This window comes from Polypterus senegalus, chromosome 5 (genome assembly GCF_016835505.1).
Source record: "Polypterus senegalus isolate Bchr_013 chromosome 5, ASM1683550v1, whole genome shotgun sequence".
In the NCBI taxonomy this organism is placed as follows: Eukaryota; Metazoa; Chordata; class Cladistia; order Polypteriformes; family Polypteridae; genus Polypterus; species Polypterus senegalus.
The window spans coordinates 194,895,898-194,916,459 of NC_053158.1; the positions used below are offsets into that span (position 1 = coordinate 194,895,898).

The following is a 20,562-nucleotide window of genomic DNA, read 5'->3' on the forward strand; positions in this document are numbered from 1 at the left end:
TAATTACTCAGTTTCCCAAATCACATCATAATTAAAGTAGCACGTTAAATGCTTTGTTTTGTATTTGATCTTCTACTCGTATGTGATCTATGTGTGTGAATCACTACTTGCTTCTTAAACCGGCTCTCTTCCTCCAACTGGACACAGAATCCATTACATTCGTGATATTACAGCTCTCTGAATGACTAAAATACTGAGATGTATACGTAATATCATTTTCATGATGATAGGAGTTAAAGCACGTTATTAAACATGGGTTTCACAGCGCAGTGATTATGTGCGACCTTCGATGAAATAATTTATTGCAGCAGTACTCAGGGGCGGCTCTAGGCTTGTGGTGGCACTGGGCAGAGGAAGAATCGGTGGCTCCTTAGCCCGCCAATGTCAGTAAGGTAGCTTATGCACGGTGGATGGTCACGTCCGTTGCAGATACTGCATAGCCGCCTCGTGCTCATGACACAAGCATTTAACTTTTGCCGAAATTTTTAAGCTGCGTTTTAGCTGTGTTGTTATTTCTCTTTCTGTTTTATATTCAACTAGCAAAATACCCGCGTTTCGCAGCTGTGAGAAGTAGTGTGTTAAAGAAGCAATGAAAAGAAAAGGAAACATTTTGAAAATAACGTAACCTGATTGTCAATGTAATTGTTTTGTCACTGTTGTGAGTGATGAGTGTTGTTGTCATATATATATATATATATATATATATATATATATATATATATATACATACATATACACATATATACATACATATATATCACATATATACACACACATATATACACACATATATATATATATATATATACATACATACACACACACATATATAAACATATATATACATACATATCACATATATACACACACAGCTATTTCGTATCAGTGGAATACGCTGTTTGTTCAAGCAGTTGACTCCGCTCTTACGTGCAATAACAAATCAAATCATTCAGTTGTCTTTGCTCATATGTCATTTTAGAGCTGGACGCCTGGCATCTTTTTGGCCACAAGTTCGTTTCTGTTTGGTGTGAGGTTCTGTGTTGTGGAGATTCTCAGGATGGATTGCAGGTGCTCATCAGTGAGGCGACTCCTGTGTGCTGTTTTGTTAGTCTTTATCACTGAGAAGAGCTTCTCACACAGATATGTGCTACCAAACATGCACAAGGTTCGAGCCGCATGTAGACGGACTTTTTTTGTTCTTCAAAGTCACCAAAGCGCCGTGCAAACTCAGTGCGCAATAACTCTAGTAAGCGGTAAGTGTTAAGCAAGGCAGCTGAAGCGCTGCATTATGGGATCTGTAGTTTATTGTGTTACCAGCGCTTCATATACCCGGCTTTAATAACAATAATACAGTATATAAAATGATCTCGGGGCGGATATAATTACGCCGGGCGGATGTGGCCCGACCCTTGAGTTTGACACATATGGACTAAATAGAACTTGAAAAGATATATTTTTCAAATGTGATCGCGCAATTCAGATAGAGTTGACGCCAGACTACAGCCTGCATGCCTCAATGAGTCATCCTCCCCTCGCTCTTACTTTTTTACCGTTCATCTAATGAATACACTGAGTATGGCTTTACCAAAACAATCATTGATGGCGAATAAAGTATCCATTATTCGAGTATGTAGATCGGGATATATATATATACATATATATATACCCGCGCGTGCATAGCGAGAAGTAGTGTGTTAAAAAGGTAGAAAAGAAAAGGGAACATTTTAAAAATAACGTAACATGACTGTCAATATACAGTATTTGTTTTGTGAGTGTTACTGAGTGTTGCTGTCATCAAGGATTTGATTATCATTATTTCTTTCAATCAGGTTCGTATTTGTAGGATGTGTTGTGTTCAAGTTACATTCCGTGTTTGTCAATCGTTGTAAAGATGACAGGTTTCATTCATCGATTCGTTTCTTACTGCATCAATAAACAGCTCGTCTTCTTCTTTATCTGAGACCTGACACACTGCATGCACGGGTTTTTTTTACACTGTCTTCCTTTAGCGGGACATTGACTTTTTCCACCGTGTGCTTTGTTTCCACAGTAGCTGCATTTATGAATATGCTTATCAGGCGCTTCATATTTTTGCTGCCTTTTCAATTGTGTAATTCAGTTTTGTTCAGCTCTTTGGAACTGTTGCTTTTATCTGTGCACTGCGTCAGTTCCCGTGAGCCACTCGGTGTACTTGCATCGAAGGTTCCCAGCTGTGCTGGTGCCATCTCGTGCTATGTCCATAGCTTTATTTAATGTTACCTTAGTCCTGGCACTTAAAACTTTCTCTCGCAGTTTCGCTGAGTTTGTGTCAAACACCACCCTGACCATCTCATCTTCCTCTCCATAAGCACAGTCCTTCACCCGTGAATATTTACCCGTGGCAGTTTGCTATTGGATTGCCGCTGACGGACGGCCTTATATGGGCAGGCACTAAATTACAAACGCCAGCGGCAGCCTGTCTATGAACTTAATTTAAAGTGTAGGTTTACATCGTGCTTTGTTTCAAGTAGCAGAACTCATGAATATGGTTGTATATGTCACTTTCGCCGCTTCTTATTGTTTCGCTGCCTTCTCAATTATATAATGCATGTTTTCTTCAGCGCTTTTTGAGGTCTTCCTGGTTTTCTATGTACTGCGTGATTACGTGGGAGGCGTGATGATGTCACACGAAACTCCTCCCCCACGGCGTTGAAGCTCATCTCCATTACAGTAAATGGAGAAAACTGCTTCCAGTCATGACCATTACGCGTAGAATTTCGATATAAAACCTGCCCAACTTTTGTAAGGAAGCTGTAAGGAATGAACCTGCCAAATTTCAGCTTTCCACCCACACGGGAAGTTGGAGAATTAGTGATGAGTCAGTGAGTGAGTGAGTGAGTCAGTGAGTGAGGGCTTTGCCTTTTATTAGTATAGATATATATTGGCGTAGCCGCTACTGCAGTCCTTGCTTTTCTTTCCCCAAATACCCAATCACCACACAATCAGCTCTGTAATAGACGTTAAGCCATCTGTAAGCTTAGAGCGCTGATTCTTCAAAACGTTTAAGGAACATTGAAATATCTTCGTAGTACATGTTTAATTATTCTATCCTTCACGACACTCCCAGTGAAGAATATAGATTATTTAAATGAAGTTAAAGTTTTATCTGTATAATATATAAAACATATTTTGCTGCATTTCACCTTAAAAATGATATTATCATATGTAAATACGCGCTTTTTAAAGTGGCGATATTATAACTGTAGTGCAAGTTTACAGTGAGGTGATTGTACTTATAAGTACAAACAGTTCTACAAGGAGCACTTGATTAAGTGCATTTAAAGTTCTTGGGATGAAACTGTTTCTGAACCGCGAGGTCCGTACAGGAAAGGCTTTGAAACGTTTTGCCGTGGCTGAGGTAGCGTGTGCCTGATGCTGAATACCGATAATTCTCTTTCCGATCAGCTGCTGCTGTGATTCACACTCAGATACAGTGATATAAATACTCCGAATGGTGCAGTGAGAGTAATATGGAAAAAGATGATCCGCTGTGGAAACTCCTAACGGGAGGAGCTGAAAGAAGAAGAAGAAGAAGGTGCAGTGAGAGTAACAACGCTAAAGCAGTTATGGTATTTGGAATACTATGGCTGTTCCCTCCACCATTATATTGTTACTAGTTAATTACAATCAAATGCGTTACACTAATAAACAATATGCGGTTAGTTTCAGTGTATTTATAAAGCCGCGTCAGGAAAATAAGGTGTAACCACACAGGAACAGTAGCATTGCTTTAACGCTGGGTGCCGCCAGTCTGCAAAACCGAGCGGAGAACTTGCGTACAACAAGGTATGAGGTACCGTGGAAAAGTGCGTGGCTTTATGCCAAGTGTAGGTTGTATACATCGCGATTTGAACGTGGAAAGGTTCTTACCCAACATTTCTGTGCGTACGCACCATTTATACATGAGGCCCCAGGTCTTTTTGCGTTGCTGAGTTCACCAGTGCTTGCTTTCTTTCTCAGGATGTACCAAACTGTAGATTTTGCCACTTGTAATATTGTAGCAATTTCTCGGGTGAGTTTTTTCTGTTTTCGCTGACCGCATCTTGTCTGTTCACAGCAAAATCTTCCACATGCAAGCACCACACCTCAAATCAACTCCAGGCCTTTTATCTGCTTAAATGATAACATAACGACAGACTTGCCCACACCTGCCCATGAAATAGCCTTTGAGTCAATTGTCCAATTACTTTTGAACCCCTGAAATGAAGGGATTGTGTTAAAAAATGCTTCAGTTGCCTCACATTTTTATGCAATCTTTTTGTTCACCCCACTGAATTAAAGCTGAAAGTCTGCACTTCAACTGCATCGGAGTTGTTTCATTTAAAATTCATTGTGGTAATGTACAGAACCAAAATTAGAAAAAAAATATTTATGGACCTAACTGTAAATAGGCTCTGCCATAGTCAGGCCACCCATCTTCCTTAGCTGCTGCTCCACTTACAGAAATTGAAAGTTCCATATTTAAAGAGCTGTTGTAAAAAGATAAATACCCCCATGGAGTCAAACAAACTATCTGCCTATCTGATTGTGACTGGCACATCACGGGTGATCTCACATACTTGAACGATGAGGAAAACTGTTTCAGTTTCAATTGCCTGATTCAGTTCAGGATGAGGTCGATTGTTTCGTTTTCAGTTGCCTGACAGAAGTTACCAATACCATGCTCTTCTTTTTTCTCTCCTTACTAATATAATACTAAGCCCCACTGACGATTCTGCATTAAGCATCATTTTGCTGCATCAAGCTCCAATCAGCTCATCCAGATTCTCCTGCAGCCAAGCTGAATCTTCAAGAAAAATTAACAAAGTCATTTGTATATACAAGCGAACCCAATTGTGTCTTCCCCAATAAAAAGAAGGGGCAATAGAGGGATCTCACTTGCTAACCCCCTGCTTACACTACATGGAAGCCCTTTCCAGTTGGATGTTCGAGTTCGAGTGCTTCAGATAATTTACTAAGGGTGATGGAAATCCGAAATCCGCAGCTTGCTTCTGTGTACAAAAGCTTTGGAGACATCAAGAAATAACATACCAAACCCTTTGTTCTCACACACTTGCTGCAGGACCCAGTGTAGAACACAACTCGCTACCAGACATCCATTCTTCTGAGGAAAAGCCATCTGGAATGCAAAAACGTCCACTTGGGTCTGCAGATTAAAGGACTGAATCTTGTGCACTGTTCTCAATAGAGAGTAAAAGTAATAGGGTGAAAGTCCTCCGGCATTGTAGGCTCCTCTACTTTTGGAATAAATGCCACTCTCTAGAGTGATGCACACACTCTTTTAGCTAGCTGATTTGGGAGACTAACCCAATTGGAGAGTGGCCTGGATCTTAGTTAAACCGGGACAGAAGCTGAATCCTTTTCAGAAATCACATCGCGTCAACACTACTCTTCAGCTCTAGCTAAACTTTGAATGCCTAAAAACCACTTGTTCCTACAGTTTTTCACCTGTATACATTTGCGTATATCTGTCATCTATTATGCTTATTTTATTAATAAACTGCATTATTTTGAGTTTATTTGTTGAAAAATACTCTTATCACTATGTCTAAACCACATACAAAGAAAGGTAAAACTGAATTGCTTAGACGTTCAGCATTAATTGAACACATCTCTTCATAGTTTGGACATCATAGAGATCTCAAAACACATCTTTGCAGTGGTTTATTGGTTTTTGTTAATATTTCACATAAACTTTTGATCTTGGAATATACTGCTCAAGGGTGATCTCTTAATCGAACTTGACCTGGGGTTAGTATAAAGCGCCAATTCTCCATCTGCTCCAACATTCTCAATACTGAGGGCAACTGGATGATAAATTGGCAATTCTGAATTAGCTCTATGCAAATGTGTGGTTGGGAGCTGTAATGGACAAATGCCAAGTGCAGGTCTGTTTCCAGCCTTGTGTCCAGTGCTATTGAAACAAGCCCAGGATTCCTTATGACCCTAAACTGCATTTACCAGGTTTGACAATGTTATGTCATTCAAATAATATCCAAAGAATTAACTACTTCAGTGTTTCCGCCTTCCTAATAATGACAAAGGGCATACCTTAAACATGAAGTGATTGAAAAGAAGACTGCAAGGAAATATGTTATAGAAAACAAAGGAATCACTTTCTTTGAATTGATTTCAAATTCTTCTTGCCTTGAAACAGATGTAAAGTAGGACACCTAAAAGAAAAAATAAATAAATAAATAAATAAATAAATATTATAGGATATGTTATGTACTGACAAAGTTATCTGCAGGCTTAGTAATGATTTCTTAATAAAATAAGGTTTGGAAAAGTAGTTTGCTCCCATGTCTGTACACTGTCCAATTGAAGTTTACCCAGTGTTTTCACAGGTATTCCTCTCACATCTCAGTGCCATATGTGCGTTCTGCCAGGGCAGTTTCCTACACTGATGAATGATTTTCTATGCTGCTATAGAAAGGCTAACAAGAATACCTCAGACATTCTGCACAGTCGTGTTTCTCTGTGTCTTCTCTATTCAGGGCTACTAGCACTAACACCACTAGCTTGCAGAACAATCTTTCTCTTCAGCTCATATATCTATTCAACAAGTGCTTGTCTAGAGAGCTCCATGACTGGACCTAATGAGTGTTTGTTTCATCTGTCTTCTGAAGTTAATCTAATGTATGGTGTCGTAGTAATTGGCTTTTGTTGGCATTGTATTACTGCCACTAGTCTGTGTGAAACATGCAAGGATAATCTTATTAGACTGTGAACATTTGAAAATACACATGAACTTAAGTACCCATTTTGATTACTTTTAAATGAATACTCCACCCAAAAATTATGTTTTGTCAGATGTTACCTCATGGAATTTGTAGTGATGGCCGAAAAAAAAAATGAAATTCATGTTTTCATACAAAACAGAGATAACAAAGTTTATAGTACAGTATAACTGGAGTCTAGGATGACTAATGCTAAACAACAGCAAACAATATCAAAAAGTCCATGAAAAAAAACTTAACTCATTTTGCATAATCCACATGTCAAGTCATCCAGTCATATGCCAAAAGAGTTCTGAACACATGTAGTTTAACTATAATACTATTAACTGAATCACTCCTGGTAAATTGTTCTTGTGAACAAGAATAAAATGCACTGACGTGCCTGAGTATTTGAGTTGAAGACTTGTAAACCACCCCCCCATTTATTAGTTACGAGTCCTGCATACACTAAGAAACATCTAAAACTAAGGATTAAATGCTATTAGAAATGCAAGTGAAAACATTACCAGGTAAAGAATATTCCTCATACGCATGCATATCTGAGAAGCTTCAGCAAGCGCAAGGTCATTTCACCCATGCAGTTTCATAGACTACTTGTACATAATCCCAAGGTACTCCAGTTGGGGTTCACTGCTATGAATGCAAATGTAATGATAGGAGGCAGGTCAACAATTCAAACACTCAATCTAAATGCATTCCATTTTTGTTCAGGACAGCGTTTTCTGGAGGTAATATTTAATATCATTATTTAAGTGAAATATTTAAGTGAAAATGCATTTCTTTAGAATGTTGTGAGCATACAACTGGATGACTTGACATGTTGATTATTCAATCTGAATAAAGTGAGTTTTTTATGGACATTTTGATACTGTTTGCTGCTATCGGGAACAAACACATGCCATGAGATTAAGACAGGTTTCTTAACTAATTAATGACAGGGAGGGCCAGATCTTTAATTTGAATGGGAATGTTGACATTTGGTAACTGCTTTTCAGGAAGTAACAATATTTTTGCAAAAAAAGCACGCATTTTGCACTATTACACTTGGAATGTGCAAGACTGGTTACATGATACTTTTTCTTTCCATTTCCTATTGACCATATTGAGTTTGAATATTCAATATTTAATTTCTCCATGAAGCCATGAAATTAAACATTTTTCTAAACCACCACTACAAACTACAAGGGGTAAGTAGCATTAAAAAAATATATATCATTTTTGTGTGGCATGTTTCCTCGAGTTCTGTTTGGTATACAAAACACACTGCCAAACAGCATTAATAAAGACTCCAAACCAGAAGGAGCATTAGCACCTACTCCAAGAGCGATAGATTTTAACCTCAAACAAACTAAAAATAAGTTGCATTTTTTCATCTGAACTACCATTTTATGGAACTAGGTTTCCATTTTTTCCACTCCTGAATGCTAAATGAAGGCCTCATCCAGCAATAACCAACATACTGACACATACTGACAAGTTTATTAAGGGTAGAATTGGAAGGTGATGCTCCCTATTAGGTGCAGTGGGTAGCGCTGCTGCCTTGTAGCTAGGAGACCTTAGTTCATTTCCCAGGTCCCCCCTGCGTGGAGTTTGCATGTTCTCCCCGTGTCTGCGCAGGTTTCCTCTCACAGTCCAAAGACATGCAGGTTAGGTGCATTAGCGCTGCTAAATTGTCCCTAGTGTGTGCTTGGTGTGTGGATGTGTGTGAGTGTGTGTGTGCCCTGCAGTGGGCTGGCGCCCTGCCCGGGGTTTGTTTCCTGCATTGTGCCCTGTGTTCGATGGGATTGGCTTCAGCAGATCCCCGTGACCCCGCAGTTAGGATATAGCAGGTTGGATAATGGATGGATGAATGCTCCCTGTATGCTGCTCTCATTATTCCTGAGAACTTTGAACACCATGTTAGGAACTCAGTGCCTGAGCCTCTGCACACAGATGCCCCTATATCTGAAGGCTTGACCACTTTCAGACACTGTCATGTTTCGTATGACTCTGTCAATCTGGAGGACCTCCGTTAGTCCTTCACTCAGGATGTTCCCCAATGAAAGCCGCATGCATTCTTTCCATGATGAGCCTCCGAGTTGTGAAACTGGTCTTGTCAGTGGAGAAATTCTGACTAACCAGGGCCCTCACCGCAAAGAGTGAATTAGCCTCAACTTAAGAGGGAAAAGCCGCTACCAAATTCTATAGCAGCGAGAAGAGGAATCACTAAAAACCATCAGGGGTGTCGACCCACCGCTTGTCCCAGTTTCTGTAAAATGGAAGCAAGGGGCTTCTTGGTGTAGTCTATGTGGAATTTGTCATGTTATTATGGAATTTTTGTACTTTACCAAGGAAAATGATTAATATCATGATTAACTAGGGGGATTCACCCCGTGCTCGCTTCGCTCACCAACTCCTGGCTTGCGCTACGTGCCAACCACTTCTCGTCACTGCTGCTTGCGCATGTGGATTTCACTTTAACCAAACAACAAATCTTTTAATTTGCGTGGATACGCCTCTTCATTGGGAAGAAGCACTACTTTTCCCTGATGGCAACACAAATTAGACGATCTACAAGTCTACGACTTAAAAGATTAAATCCGAACAATATCACAAGTCTCGTCTCGTGGGACGTGAAAGTATCTCTCTGAAAAAGTCACGTCTCATCCCAGGATTTTTTATTATATTAGAGAGACTGTATTTATCAGTCATTGACAAGCCCGTACCAACAATTATATCAGGAAAGGCACACAATAGTGAAACTGTAAAGTGGGAATTAGTAAAGACACACAACCCTTCCATCTGTAAGACAATTATGTAATAGAAGAAACACTAAAGTAATCTGTAAACATTGTTCCCTTAAATATACTACCATAAGGTGCAAGTGTGTTCCTGCACCTCCAACCCTCCTCATCAGTCTCTTAGGATTGGTAATGCTATTACACATGGCTGGACTAGTTAGAATTTTGACTTGAAAAATACTTTTGACTTGAAAAATCTTCACAATCATAGTATAAATTATTTGCTACACGAAATTGCATTTTAATGTGATGCATTTTTTCATATACAGTCATATGAAAAAGTCTGGGAACCCCTCTTAATTCTTTGGATTTTTGTTTATCATTGGCTGAGCTTTCAAAGTAGCAACTTCCTTTTAATAAATTACATGCCTTATGGATACAGTAGTATTTCAGCAGTGACATTAAGTTTATTGGATTAACAGAAAATATGCAATATGCATCATAACAAAATTAGACAGGTGCATAAATTTGGGCACCCCAACAGAGATATGACATCAATACTTAGTTGATCCTCCTTATGCAAATATAACATCCTCTAGACGCCTCCTATAGCCTTTGATGAGTGTCTGGATTCTGGATGGAGGTATTTCTGACCACATTCTTCCATACAAAATCTCTCCAGGTCAGTTAAATTTGATGGCTGCCGAGCATGGATAGATTTTCGATGATATTCAAGTCAGGGGACTGTGACGGCCATTCCAGAACATTGTACTTCTCCCTCTGCATGAATGTCTTTGTAGATTTTGAACTGTGTTTTGGATCATTGTATTGTTGGAATATCCAACCCCTGTGTAACTTCAACTTTGTGACTGAAGCTAGAACATTATCCTGAAGAATTTGTTGATATTGGGTTGAATTCATCTGACTCTCGACTTTAACAAGGGTCCCAGTCCCTGAACTAGCCACACAGCCCCACAGCATGATGGAAACTCCACCAAATTTGACAGCAGGTAGCAGGTGTTTTTCTTGGAATGCGGTGTTCTTCTTTCGCCATGCAAAGCGCTTTTTGTTATGACCAAATAACTCAAATTTTGTCTCAATAATCCAAAGCATTTTGTTCCCAAATGAATCTGGCTTGTCTAAATGAGCAATTGCGTACAACAAGCAACTCTGTTTGTGGCGTGAGTGCAGAAAGGGCTTCTTTCTCATCAACCTGCCATACAGATGTTCTCTGTGCAAATTGTGTTGAATTGTAGAATGATGTACAGATACACCATCTGCAGCAAGATGTTCTTGCAGGTCTTTGGAGGTGATCAGTGGGTTGTCTGTAGCCATTCTCACAATCCTGCACATGTGCCGCTCCTGTAGTTTTCTTAGCTTGCCAGACCTGCTGGGTTTAACAGCAACTGTGCTTGTGGCCTTCCATTTCCTGATTCCATTCCTTACAGTTGAAACTGACAGTTTAAACCTCTGAGATCGCTTTTTGTAGCCTTCCCCTAAACCATGAGGCTGAACAATCTTTGTTTTCAGATCTTATGAGAGTTGCTTTGAGGATCTCATGCTGTCTGTCACTCTTCAGAGGAGAGTCAAAGGGAAGGAAGCACAACTTGTGATTGACCACCTTAAATACCTTTTACCATTCATGATTGGACACACCTGTCTATGAAGTTCAAAGCTTATAACGAGCTCATCCAACCAATTTGGTGTTGCAAGTAATCAGCATTGAGCTGTTAACATTCATTCAAATCAGCAAAATTACAAGGGGACCCACATTTTTTTTGCACAGACAGTTTTTCACATTTGATTTCATTTCACTAAATACTGCTTCACTAAATATCTTTGTTTGAAAAAAAAAAAACAGTACTCAGATGTTCCTAGGAAATGTAAGACATACCACTGTTATCTTTTTTGTTGAAAGTAGAGGAAATTATTATGCAGGCTGAGAGGGGTTCCCAAACTTTTTCATATGACTATATTTAAAAAAAAATACCAAGCCTGCTCTTGTGCTTTAAAATTGAGGTGATGTATATTGGGCTCCAAACATATAAACAAAAGTCTTAAACTTACTGAACAATTTTTCAAGCCAAGAGAATTATTGGGAATTGACCCATGTCTTGAAATATTTTGCAAAAGAGTGTGTATCCATGTCATTTAAAAAAAAAGAAAACAAAAGAAAAAAACACAAAATTTTTGTGAGATTCAATCATTTTAAAGAATAGATGTACTTCACAATTTTTCTTTTAATTTAAAACCTTTGATGCTTCCAAATGCACATATTGTGTTGGTTATTTTTAAGGCTTTTGGTTATTCATTTGGACCCCAATACCCCTTCACTTCCGTTTTAAAGTGGGATAAACACTACCATTTTAAACTGAAAAAGAACAGAACACTGCCTTTTACGGGTTTAGGGTGGTGTTTCTTGTGCTGGATTTATATGAATATTCATTAAACATTAATATCATTAGATGATACATTCACTAGCATGATTGTTTATCAAGTCAAATGTTTAACCTGTTCTGAATAATAAAAGTTTCCAACATTGACCAGTATCTTCCATGTAGTGCAAAAACAGGGCATTCTCCTGCAGATGGTGTACAGACCTCTCTTAATAATTGAACAGTGTTCCTTTTCTGTAACAGTGTTCATTAAGAGTGTAAATTACTAAGCAATGCATAGGAGATTTAGTTTTTCAGAATGTGAGAAAATTCTCAAAATGGGTAAGAAACCAGCTTGCTGGGCAACCATGAAGCCAACACACTATCAACTAACAATCACAGGAGTGTTTATTTTATATATTCTCTGACACCATATTCATTTTCTGTCGTTAGTATATAATACTGCCGTCACCAGTCCATCGTACTGTACTGCCTACACAGAATAAATTGGGACTTAGATTAGTAATTTATTGTGTTTTCTTTGCATATACAGGTACATGCATTCTGTCATATACTGCATGAAGGTGTTATGTGTGTGCATGTGCATATACACTAAACACACTTTCATTTGACACATCATAATTTGAACATCTTTAGAATTTTCTTTTTTTTTATCTTATGCTATTTATGTTATTTGTATGTGATGATGTATTCTGTTACAAGCAGCTCCAAATCTACCAAGTCAAATTCCTGTACATTAAGTGATTCTAATAATGGCAAACTTGATTAAAGATATCAAAATACACATTGTGAATCAAAAAGAAATTCAACAATTTTGTCATTTACTGTGGATATATTGTACTGAGAAAGACAACACATAAATGTCATATTCTTTAATGTTGCTGCCGCCCATCGAGCTGTCAACATAAAGACGCAGGCCGCACAGCGCCGCCGCACATTGGCACAACACAACGCTAAGGCATTACCGGAGTCTCTTGCAGCTGGAAGTCGTTCTTGTCTTCGGTGAAAACCTTCAAAAACTCCCGCAGCCACCGGTCACTCCTCTCCACCTCGCTCTCCTTCAGGAAGTAGAAAACTCGGATGGCTTTGGCGCTCTGAACTATCCCGCTTCCATTCGTCTCCACTCCCCGAAGTGTCGTCCCCAGAAATGTCTGCTCGGTGGCGGTCACCCACAGGGGGAATTGGAAGGCGATGCTTCCGATGGCGCGCACATCATTCCCAAGAGCTTTCAACACTGCGTTGGGGGTGCATTCACCGTTCTTCTGGGCACAGATGTCCCTGTATGTGAAGGCTTGTCCGCTTTCGGACACGGTCATGTTTCGTATGACGCCGTCAATCCGCAGGACCTCCGTCAGCGCTTCTTCACTCAGGATTTTCCCGCTCGGGTGTACGGCAATGAACGCCGCGTACGCGCCTTCCGTGATGAGCCTCTGAGTGGTGAAACTGGTCTCGTCTATGGGGAAATACCGACTGACCAGAGCCATGTCTGCTTTGGCCGGTCCGTTAACTGGAGTGAACTGCTCCTCGATGTTGTTAGCTTTGGCCTTTGTTAAGAAGGCAAACCCGCCACCGAGCGCCAAAGCACAGACGAGCGGAATCGCTAAAAACCACCAGGGGTGTCGACCGACCATTCGTCCAAGCTTCTCTAAACCGGAGGCCACGGGCTTCTCGATACAGTCAGTGTGGAATTTCGACATGGCGTTATAATGTTTCCACTACTTTACCAAGGAAAAAATATTGTGCACCTCAAGTAATTCTGTTTATTAGTCGTGGACGAGTCTATACCAACCATCACTGCAGGAAATAAACGCAACAGTGAAAATGTATCGAGGGTTTTAGTAAAGACACATAAACCTTCAGTCTGCAAGACGTTGACAAAATAGAAGAAACACCAACGTAATTCATAAACATCGAGCCGATTTAATCTACTACCGTAAAGCGCAATTGTGGTCCTGTACCGCCAATCCCTCTCATCTTTAGTAGGAATGGGCCGCTCGATACTGACGTGTTGACAATGGCAAGACGTTTGAGCATTTAATTCCTTTAATTTGATATCTGCTTTCAAAACGTTGATATCATGAGTTTTAAAATTGATATCAGCACTTTGAAATTTGATATTGGGCTTTTTAATATTTGATATCAGCATTTTAAAATTAGATTTCAACTCTTGGAAATTTGATATCAAGTTTCCAATTGTTGATATCGGCTTTTTGAAATTTGGTATCATGAGTCTGAAATATGATTTCAAGCCTTTCAAATTTAGTATCAAGTTTCCAAATATTTAAGATTTGATATCGTGTGCTTTAAAAGTTGTTATAGAAAATATTCTTTTATAGGTGCAAAGAAGGTGCACGGCTATTCAGAGAGTAGTCTGTTGGGGAAGCAGTAGCGATGTCGAAGTGATTGATTGTTTGATAAGAAAGAATTCAAGATTTATTTTCAACACTGTGGGAGACTTAATTGAAAGGCTTCACCGACTGACAAACTGTTTCTGTCACCACAGAATAATAGTGATCACTGATTCTTGGCTGAACGCATTCCTTCCGGTATTGTTCTTTTACTTTAAAATACTACTTTTAAAAACCAATATAAACATAACAGTGAAAATGTATACCTAGTCTCATAACGGGAGGTTGTCATTAGACAAATCAAAGAGCTAAACTCCCAGCGCGACTCTGGTCCTTAGAAAAGAGACTGACCTCGTGCAGCCAAAACAAAAATATACATTGGTTTGGTAGCTAGACCCTTTAAGCATAAGCCGCCACACATGGCCACAGTCGTCGTCTTCTTCTTTTGGCTGCTCCCATTAGGGTCGCCACAGCGGATCATCTTCTTCAATATCTTTCTGTCCTCTGCATCTTGTTCTGTTACACCCATCACCTGCATGTCCTCTCACCACATCCATAAACCTTCACTTAGGCCTTCCTCTTTTCCTCTTCCCTGGCAGCTCTATCGTTTGCATCCTTCTCCCAATATACTCAGCATCTCCCAACCGTCCAACTTGAGCTGACCCTCTATTGTACTCATTTCTAATCCTTTCCATCCTCGTCACACCCAGTGCAAATCTTAGCATCTTTAACTCTGCCACCTCCAGCTCTGTCTCCTGCTTTCTGGTCAGTGCCATTGTCTCCAACCCATATAACATAGCTGATCTCACTACCGTCCTGTAGACCTTCCCTTTCACTCTTGCTGATACCCGTCTGTCACAAATCACTCCTGACACTTTTTTCCACCCATTCCACACTGTCTGCACTCTCTTTTTCACCTCTCTTCCACAATCCACATTACTCTGTACTGTTGATCCCAAGTATTTAAACTCATTCACCTTCGCCAACTCTACTTCTTGCATCCTCAACATTGCACTGACCTCCCTCTCATTTACACACATGCATTCTGTCTTGTTCCTACTGACCTTCATTCCTCTCCTCTCTAGGGCATATCTCCACCTCTCTAGGGTCTCCTCAACCTGCTCCCTACTATCGCTACAGATCACAATGTCATCAGCAAACATCATAGTCCACGGGGACTCCTGTCTAATCTCGTCTGTCAACCTGTCCATCACCATTGCAAATAAGAAAGGGCTCAGAGCCGATCCCTGATGTAATCCCACCTCCAGCCTGAATGCATCTGTCATTCCTACCGCAGACCTCACCACTGTCACACTTCCCTCGTACATATCCTGTACAACTCTTACGTATTTCTCTGCCACTCCCGACTTCCCTTATACAATACCACAGCTCCTCTCAAGGCACCCTGTCATATGCTTTCTCCAGGTCCACAAAGATGCAATGCAACTCCTTCTGGCCTTCTCTAAACTTCTCCATCAACATCCTCACAGCAAACATTGCATCTGTGGTGCTCTTTCTTGGCATGAAACCACATTGCTGATCACTAATCATCACCTCATTTCATAACCGAGCTTCCACTACTCTTTCCCATAACTTCTTGCTGTGGCTCATCAATTTTATCCCCCTGTAGTTACTACAGTCCTGCACATCCCCCTTATTCTTAAATATCGGCACCAGTACACTTCTTCTCCACTCCTCAGGCATCCTCTCACTTTCCAAGATTCCATTAAACAATCTGGTTAAAAACTCCACTGCCATCTCTCCTAAACACCTCCATGCTTCATCTGGACCAACGGCCTTTCCATTTTTCATCCTCGTCATAGCTGTCCTTACTTCCTCCTTGCTAATCCGTTGCACTTCCTGATTCACTATCTCCACATCATCCAACCTCTTCTCTCTCTCGTTCTCTTCGTTCATCAGCCTCTCAAAGTACTCTTTCCATCTGCTCAACACACTCTCCTCGCTTGTGAGTACATTTCCATCTTTATCCTTTATCACCCTAACCTGCTGCACATCTTTCCCAGCTCGGTCCCTCATGCTAGCCAATTGGTACGGGTCCCTTTCTCCCTCCTTAGTGTCCAACCTCACATATAACTCATCATATGCCTTTTCTTTAGCCTTCGCCACCTCTCTCTTCACCTTGCGCCTTATCTCCTTGTACTCTTGTCTACTTTCTGCATCTCTCTGACTATCCCACTTCTTTTTGCCATCCTCTTCCTCTGTATACTCTCCTGTATTTCCTCATTCCACCACCAGGTTTCCTTTTCCTCCTTCCTCTTTCCAGTTGTCACGCCAAGCACCCTTCTTGCTGTCACCCTTACTATATATGCTGTAGTTTCCCATCTGTCTGGTGACTCTTCACTGCCACCCAGTGTCTGTCTCACCTTATCCCTTAACTCAACCTTGCAGTCTTCCTTTTTCAACTTCCACCATTCAATCCTTGGCTCTGTCCTCACTCTCTTCCTCTTCTTGATCTCCAACGTCATCCTACAGGCCACCATCCTATGCTGCTTAACTACACTTTCCCCTGCCACCACTTTGCAGTCTTCAGTCTCCTTCAGATTGACTCTTCTGAATAGGATGTAATCTACCTGTGTGCATCTTCCTCCACTCTTGTACGTAACCCTATGTTCCTCTATCTTCTTAAAATACGTATTCACAACAGCCATGTCCATCCTTTTGGTAAAATCCACTATCCTCTGACCTTCTTCATTCCTCTCCTTGACACCATCCCTACCCATCACCTCCTCGTCTCCACTGTTCCCTTCACCAACATGCCCATTGAAATCCACTCCAATCACCACTTTCTGTGCCTTGGGTACACTGTTCATCACTTCATCCAACTCATTCCAAAAATCTTTTTTCTCACCCATTGCACACCCAACTAGCAGTGCATATGCACTAACAACATTCATCATCACACCTCCAATTTCCAGTTTCATAATCATTACTCTGTCTGACACTCTTTTCACCTCCAAAACACTCTTGACATACTGTTCCTTCAGAATAACTCCTACCCCATTTCTCCTCCCATCCACACCATGATAGAACAATTTGAATCCACCTCCGATCCACCTGGCCTTACTCCCCTTCCATTTAGTCTCCTGCATGCACAATATATCAACCTTCCTTCTCTCCATCATATCTGCTAACTCTCTACCCTTACCAGTTATACTGCCAACATTCAAAGTTCCTACCCTCAGTTCCACTCTCTTTACTTTCCTCCTACCCCCTTGCCTCCGGACACGTCTCCCCTCTCTTCTTCTCCTTCTTCTTCTTTGGCCAACAGTAGCCCAATTTCCTCAAGCACCCTGTTGGCTAACAGTACTGGTGGTGGTCGTTGTTAACCCGGGGCTCGACCGATCCAGTATGGAAATTTGTATGGTTGTCCGCATATTGATTTGGCAAAATTTTACACCAGATGCCCTTCCTGACGTAACCCTCCCCATTTATCCAGGCTTAAGACTGGCACGAAGACCGGCACACTGGTTTGTGCATCCCTTGTGGCTGGGTAAAAAACACAAACCCATTGCCCTACCGGGCAGCAGCGCCAGGTTTCGCTACAATAATAATAATTGGGCATGAAGAGCTCTTGTTTAATGTAATTCCTTATCTGGACTTTTATTAGCTGGTGTTTAGATATTTGAATAATTACTATTTTTATTGTTACTTATTTTTAAAATATAGTCTTGTGTGAGTTGCACATCTTTAAAACATGTCTTCTTTAGGGCTTTTTTTTTCGTAACAGCAAGTCTATTAATTTTCACGCGTGTTTTATATGATATGCTGCTTTGTAATGCTTTATTAAGGAATCAAGACCAAAAGTGAATGTGTCCAGAGAACAGATACAACTTCTCTGAAGTCAAGGGTTCACTGCCAAAAAAATGGGTCAAATTCTAGGATGTTCTTTACCTCTCATATATAAAAAGATTATAAGTTTTGGGGTCTCAATGAGAAACCAATTTACAACAAAAATAAAATTTATTTATATAGCACATTTTCATAAAGCTCCAGATGGGCTTTTGAAGAAAATCTTGATGGACAAAATCAGATCATATTTTTACTGAGCTATTTTATGAAGATCTGCGTATTTTTAACAATTTTATGTATATATATATATACATATATAGTGACATGTGAGTCCCTGTCTAGCACCCTTAAACACAAGGCTGAGTCTCAGTATTCTAGCAAAACCAGATTTATTCAGCATAGAAGATGGAACAGCACGGTTATTTATTGTAGTGGGATCTATCACTCTTCTATACACAGACACATCAGTCAGGCAGGGTTGTGGCCAGGTTAGTGGCCAAGTAATACTGCACCCGCAGTTATAATCACCCTTACATCACCCATCAACAACAGGCACTTATAGCACAAACGCGGCAGGCTCGAATTTGCTTTTGCTGCAGCGCTGGGAGCCTGCAGTTGCCCCAGCAACAGGGTGATCGTACTTCGGGACTCTCTTCGGTGTGTCATCCCGTTGCGGGGAGTCCTAATAGAGTTTAGAAACCTTACAATGTGTATATATATATATATATATATATATTATGTATAAATTCTTAGGTCTGGATCGCAATCTGGTCATTCGGTGGTTACCTACCAGATAACACTAGTGGTTGGTTGGCAAGTTGGCAAACATCCATCACATCCTCTCAGTTGCGAGAAGCAAATCATAGATATGTTATACAGTGTCTGTCAAATATACAAAGAGCACATGACATGTGTTTCACCCTTATTAGAGCTCGTCACATGCTCACACTTTTGCATCCCCTTATGGTGATCAAATCTCAGACATCAGGGCCTTGGGCGAAGCATGTGACGCTGCACCATGGCAGCTGGTTTATTTTTTTGGCAGGGAGAAGATCAGAATATTACATTCTTAGGTCTGGATTGCAATCTGATTATTATTTGGGCGGTTACCTACCAGGTAACACTTGTCACTTATTGAAGGTGATGCGTTGGAAGCAGAAAAAATGGGCAAGTGTAAGGATCTTAGTGACTTTGACAAGGGACAAATTGTGATGGCTAGATGACTGGTCAGAGCATTTCCAAAATGGCAGGTCTTATGGGGTGTTCCCAGTATGCAGTGGTTAGTACCGAACAAAGTGGTACAAGGAAGGACAACTGGTGAAACGGCGATAGGGTCATGGGAACACAAGGCTCATTGATGCACATGGAGAGTGAAGGCTAGCCCAACTGATCTGATCACACAGGAGAGCTACTGTTGCACAAATTGCTGAAAAACTTAATACTGGCCCTGAGAGAAAGGTGTCAGAATACACCTTGCCTCGCAGTTTGCCACATATGGGGCTGCATAGACAAAGACTGGTCAGAGTGCCCATGCTAAACCCTGTCCACTGCCAAAAGCACTGACAATGGGCACGTGAGTGTCAAAATTGGACCATGTAGCAATGGAAGAATGTGGCCTGGTCTGATAAATGACATTTTCTTTTAGTTCATGCTTCAATAACCTGTTGAAGAGATGGCAGCAGGATGCAGTTTGAGAAGAAGGCAAGCCGGTGGACATAGTATATTGCTCTGCGCAATGTTCTGCTTGGAAACCTTGGGTCCTGGTATTCATGTGGACACAAGGCATCCACCTAAAGATTATTGCAGACCACATATACCTGTTCATGGTAACAGTAGTTCCTGATGGCTTTGGCCTCTGTGCACAGGATAATGCGCCCTGCCACACTGCAAACATTTTTCAGGAATAGTTTGAGAAACATGACAAAAAGTTCAGGGTGTTGACTTGGCCTCCGAATTTTTCAGATTTCAATCTAATGAAGCATCTGTGCAATGTTCTGGAAACACAAGTGTGAAAAATTAAGACCCCACCTCTCAACTTACAGGATTTTAAGGATCTGCTGCTAAAATGCTTGGTGTCAGAAACCACAGGACACCTTCAGAAGTCTTGTGGGGTCCATGCCTTGCCAGGCCAGAATTGTTTTGGTGGCATGAGGAGGACCTACACATTATTAGGCAGGTGGTTTTAATGTTGTGGCTGATCAGGATATATACATGACTTTAAAAGAATGTTAAATTGAAAAAAACCTTTCTTATCCTAGATGATAAGATCATTTTTGTTTACTTCTTCTTCTTGTTTCGGCTGCTTCCATTAGGGGTCACCACATAAATGTTCCTAAGCAAAAATATGTGATTACTGAAGCATGTATAAATGAGAAAAGCCTCGGAAAACTGTAATTCTGTTTTTTTTTATGCATAATAAAAAGAATATTCAGTGTGACCAATTGCAAAGCTTCTTTATTATGACTAGGGGGCTTTGCCCCCTGCTCGCTTCGCTCGCCAAACCCCCGAT

General features: G+C 40.6%; 1 protein-coding gene across 1 annotated transcript in view; it reads right to left on the bottom strand.

Annotated features, from left to right (window-relative positions):
- Positions 1 to 13,848, bottom strand: part of LOC120529766 (patched domain-containing protein 3-like) — a 34,982-nt gene extending 21,134 nt beyond the window's left edge. The window contains exons 1-2 of the mRNA XM_039753893.1: positions 12,861 to 13,848; positions 6,091 to 6,212 (exon numbers count right to left, since the gene is read on the bottom strand). Coding sequence (XP_039609827.1) covers positions 6,091 to 6,212; positions 12,861 to 13,592 — 854 coding nt within the window. The 5' untranslated portion in view covers positions 13,593 to 13,848. The remainder of the gene's footprint in view (positions 1 to 6,090; positions 6,213 to 12,860) is intronic.
- Positions 13,849 to 20,562: the final 6,714 nt, after the last annotated feature.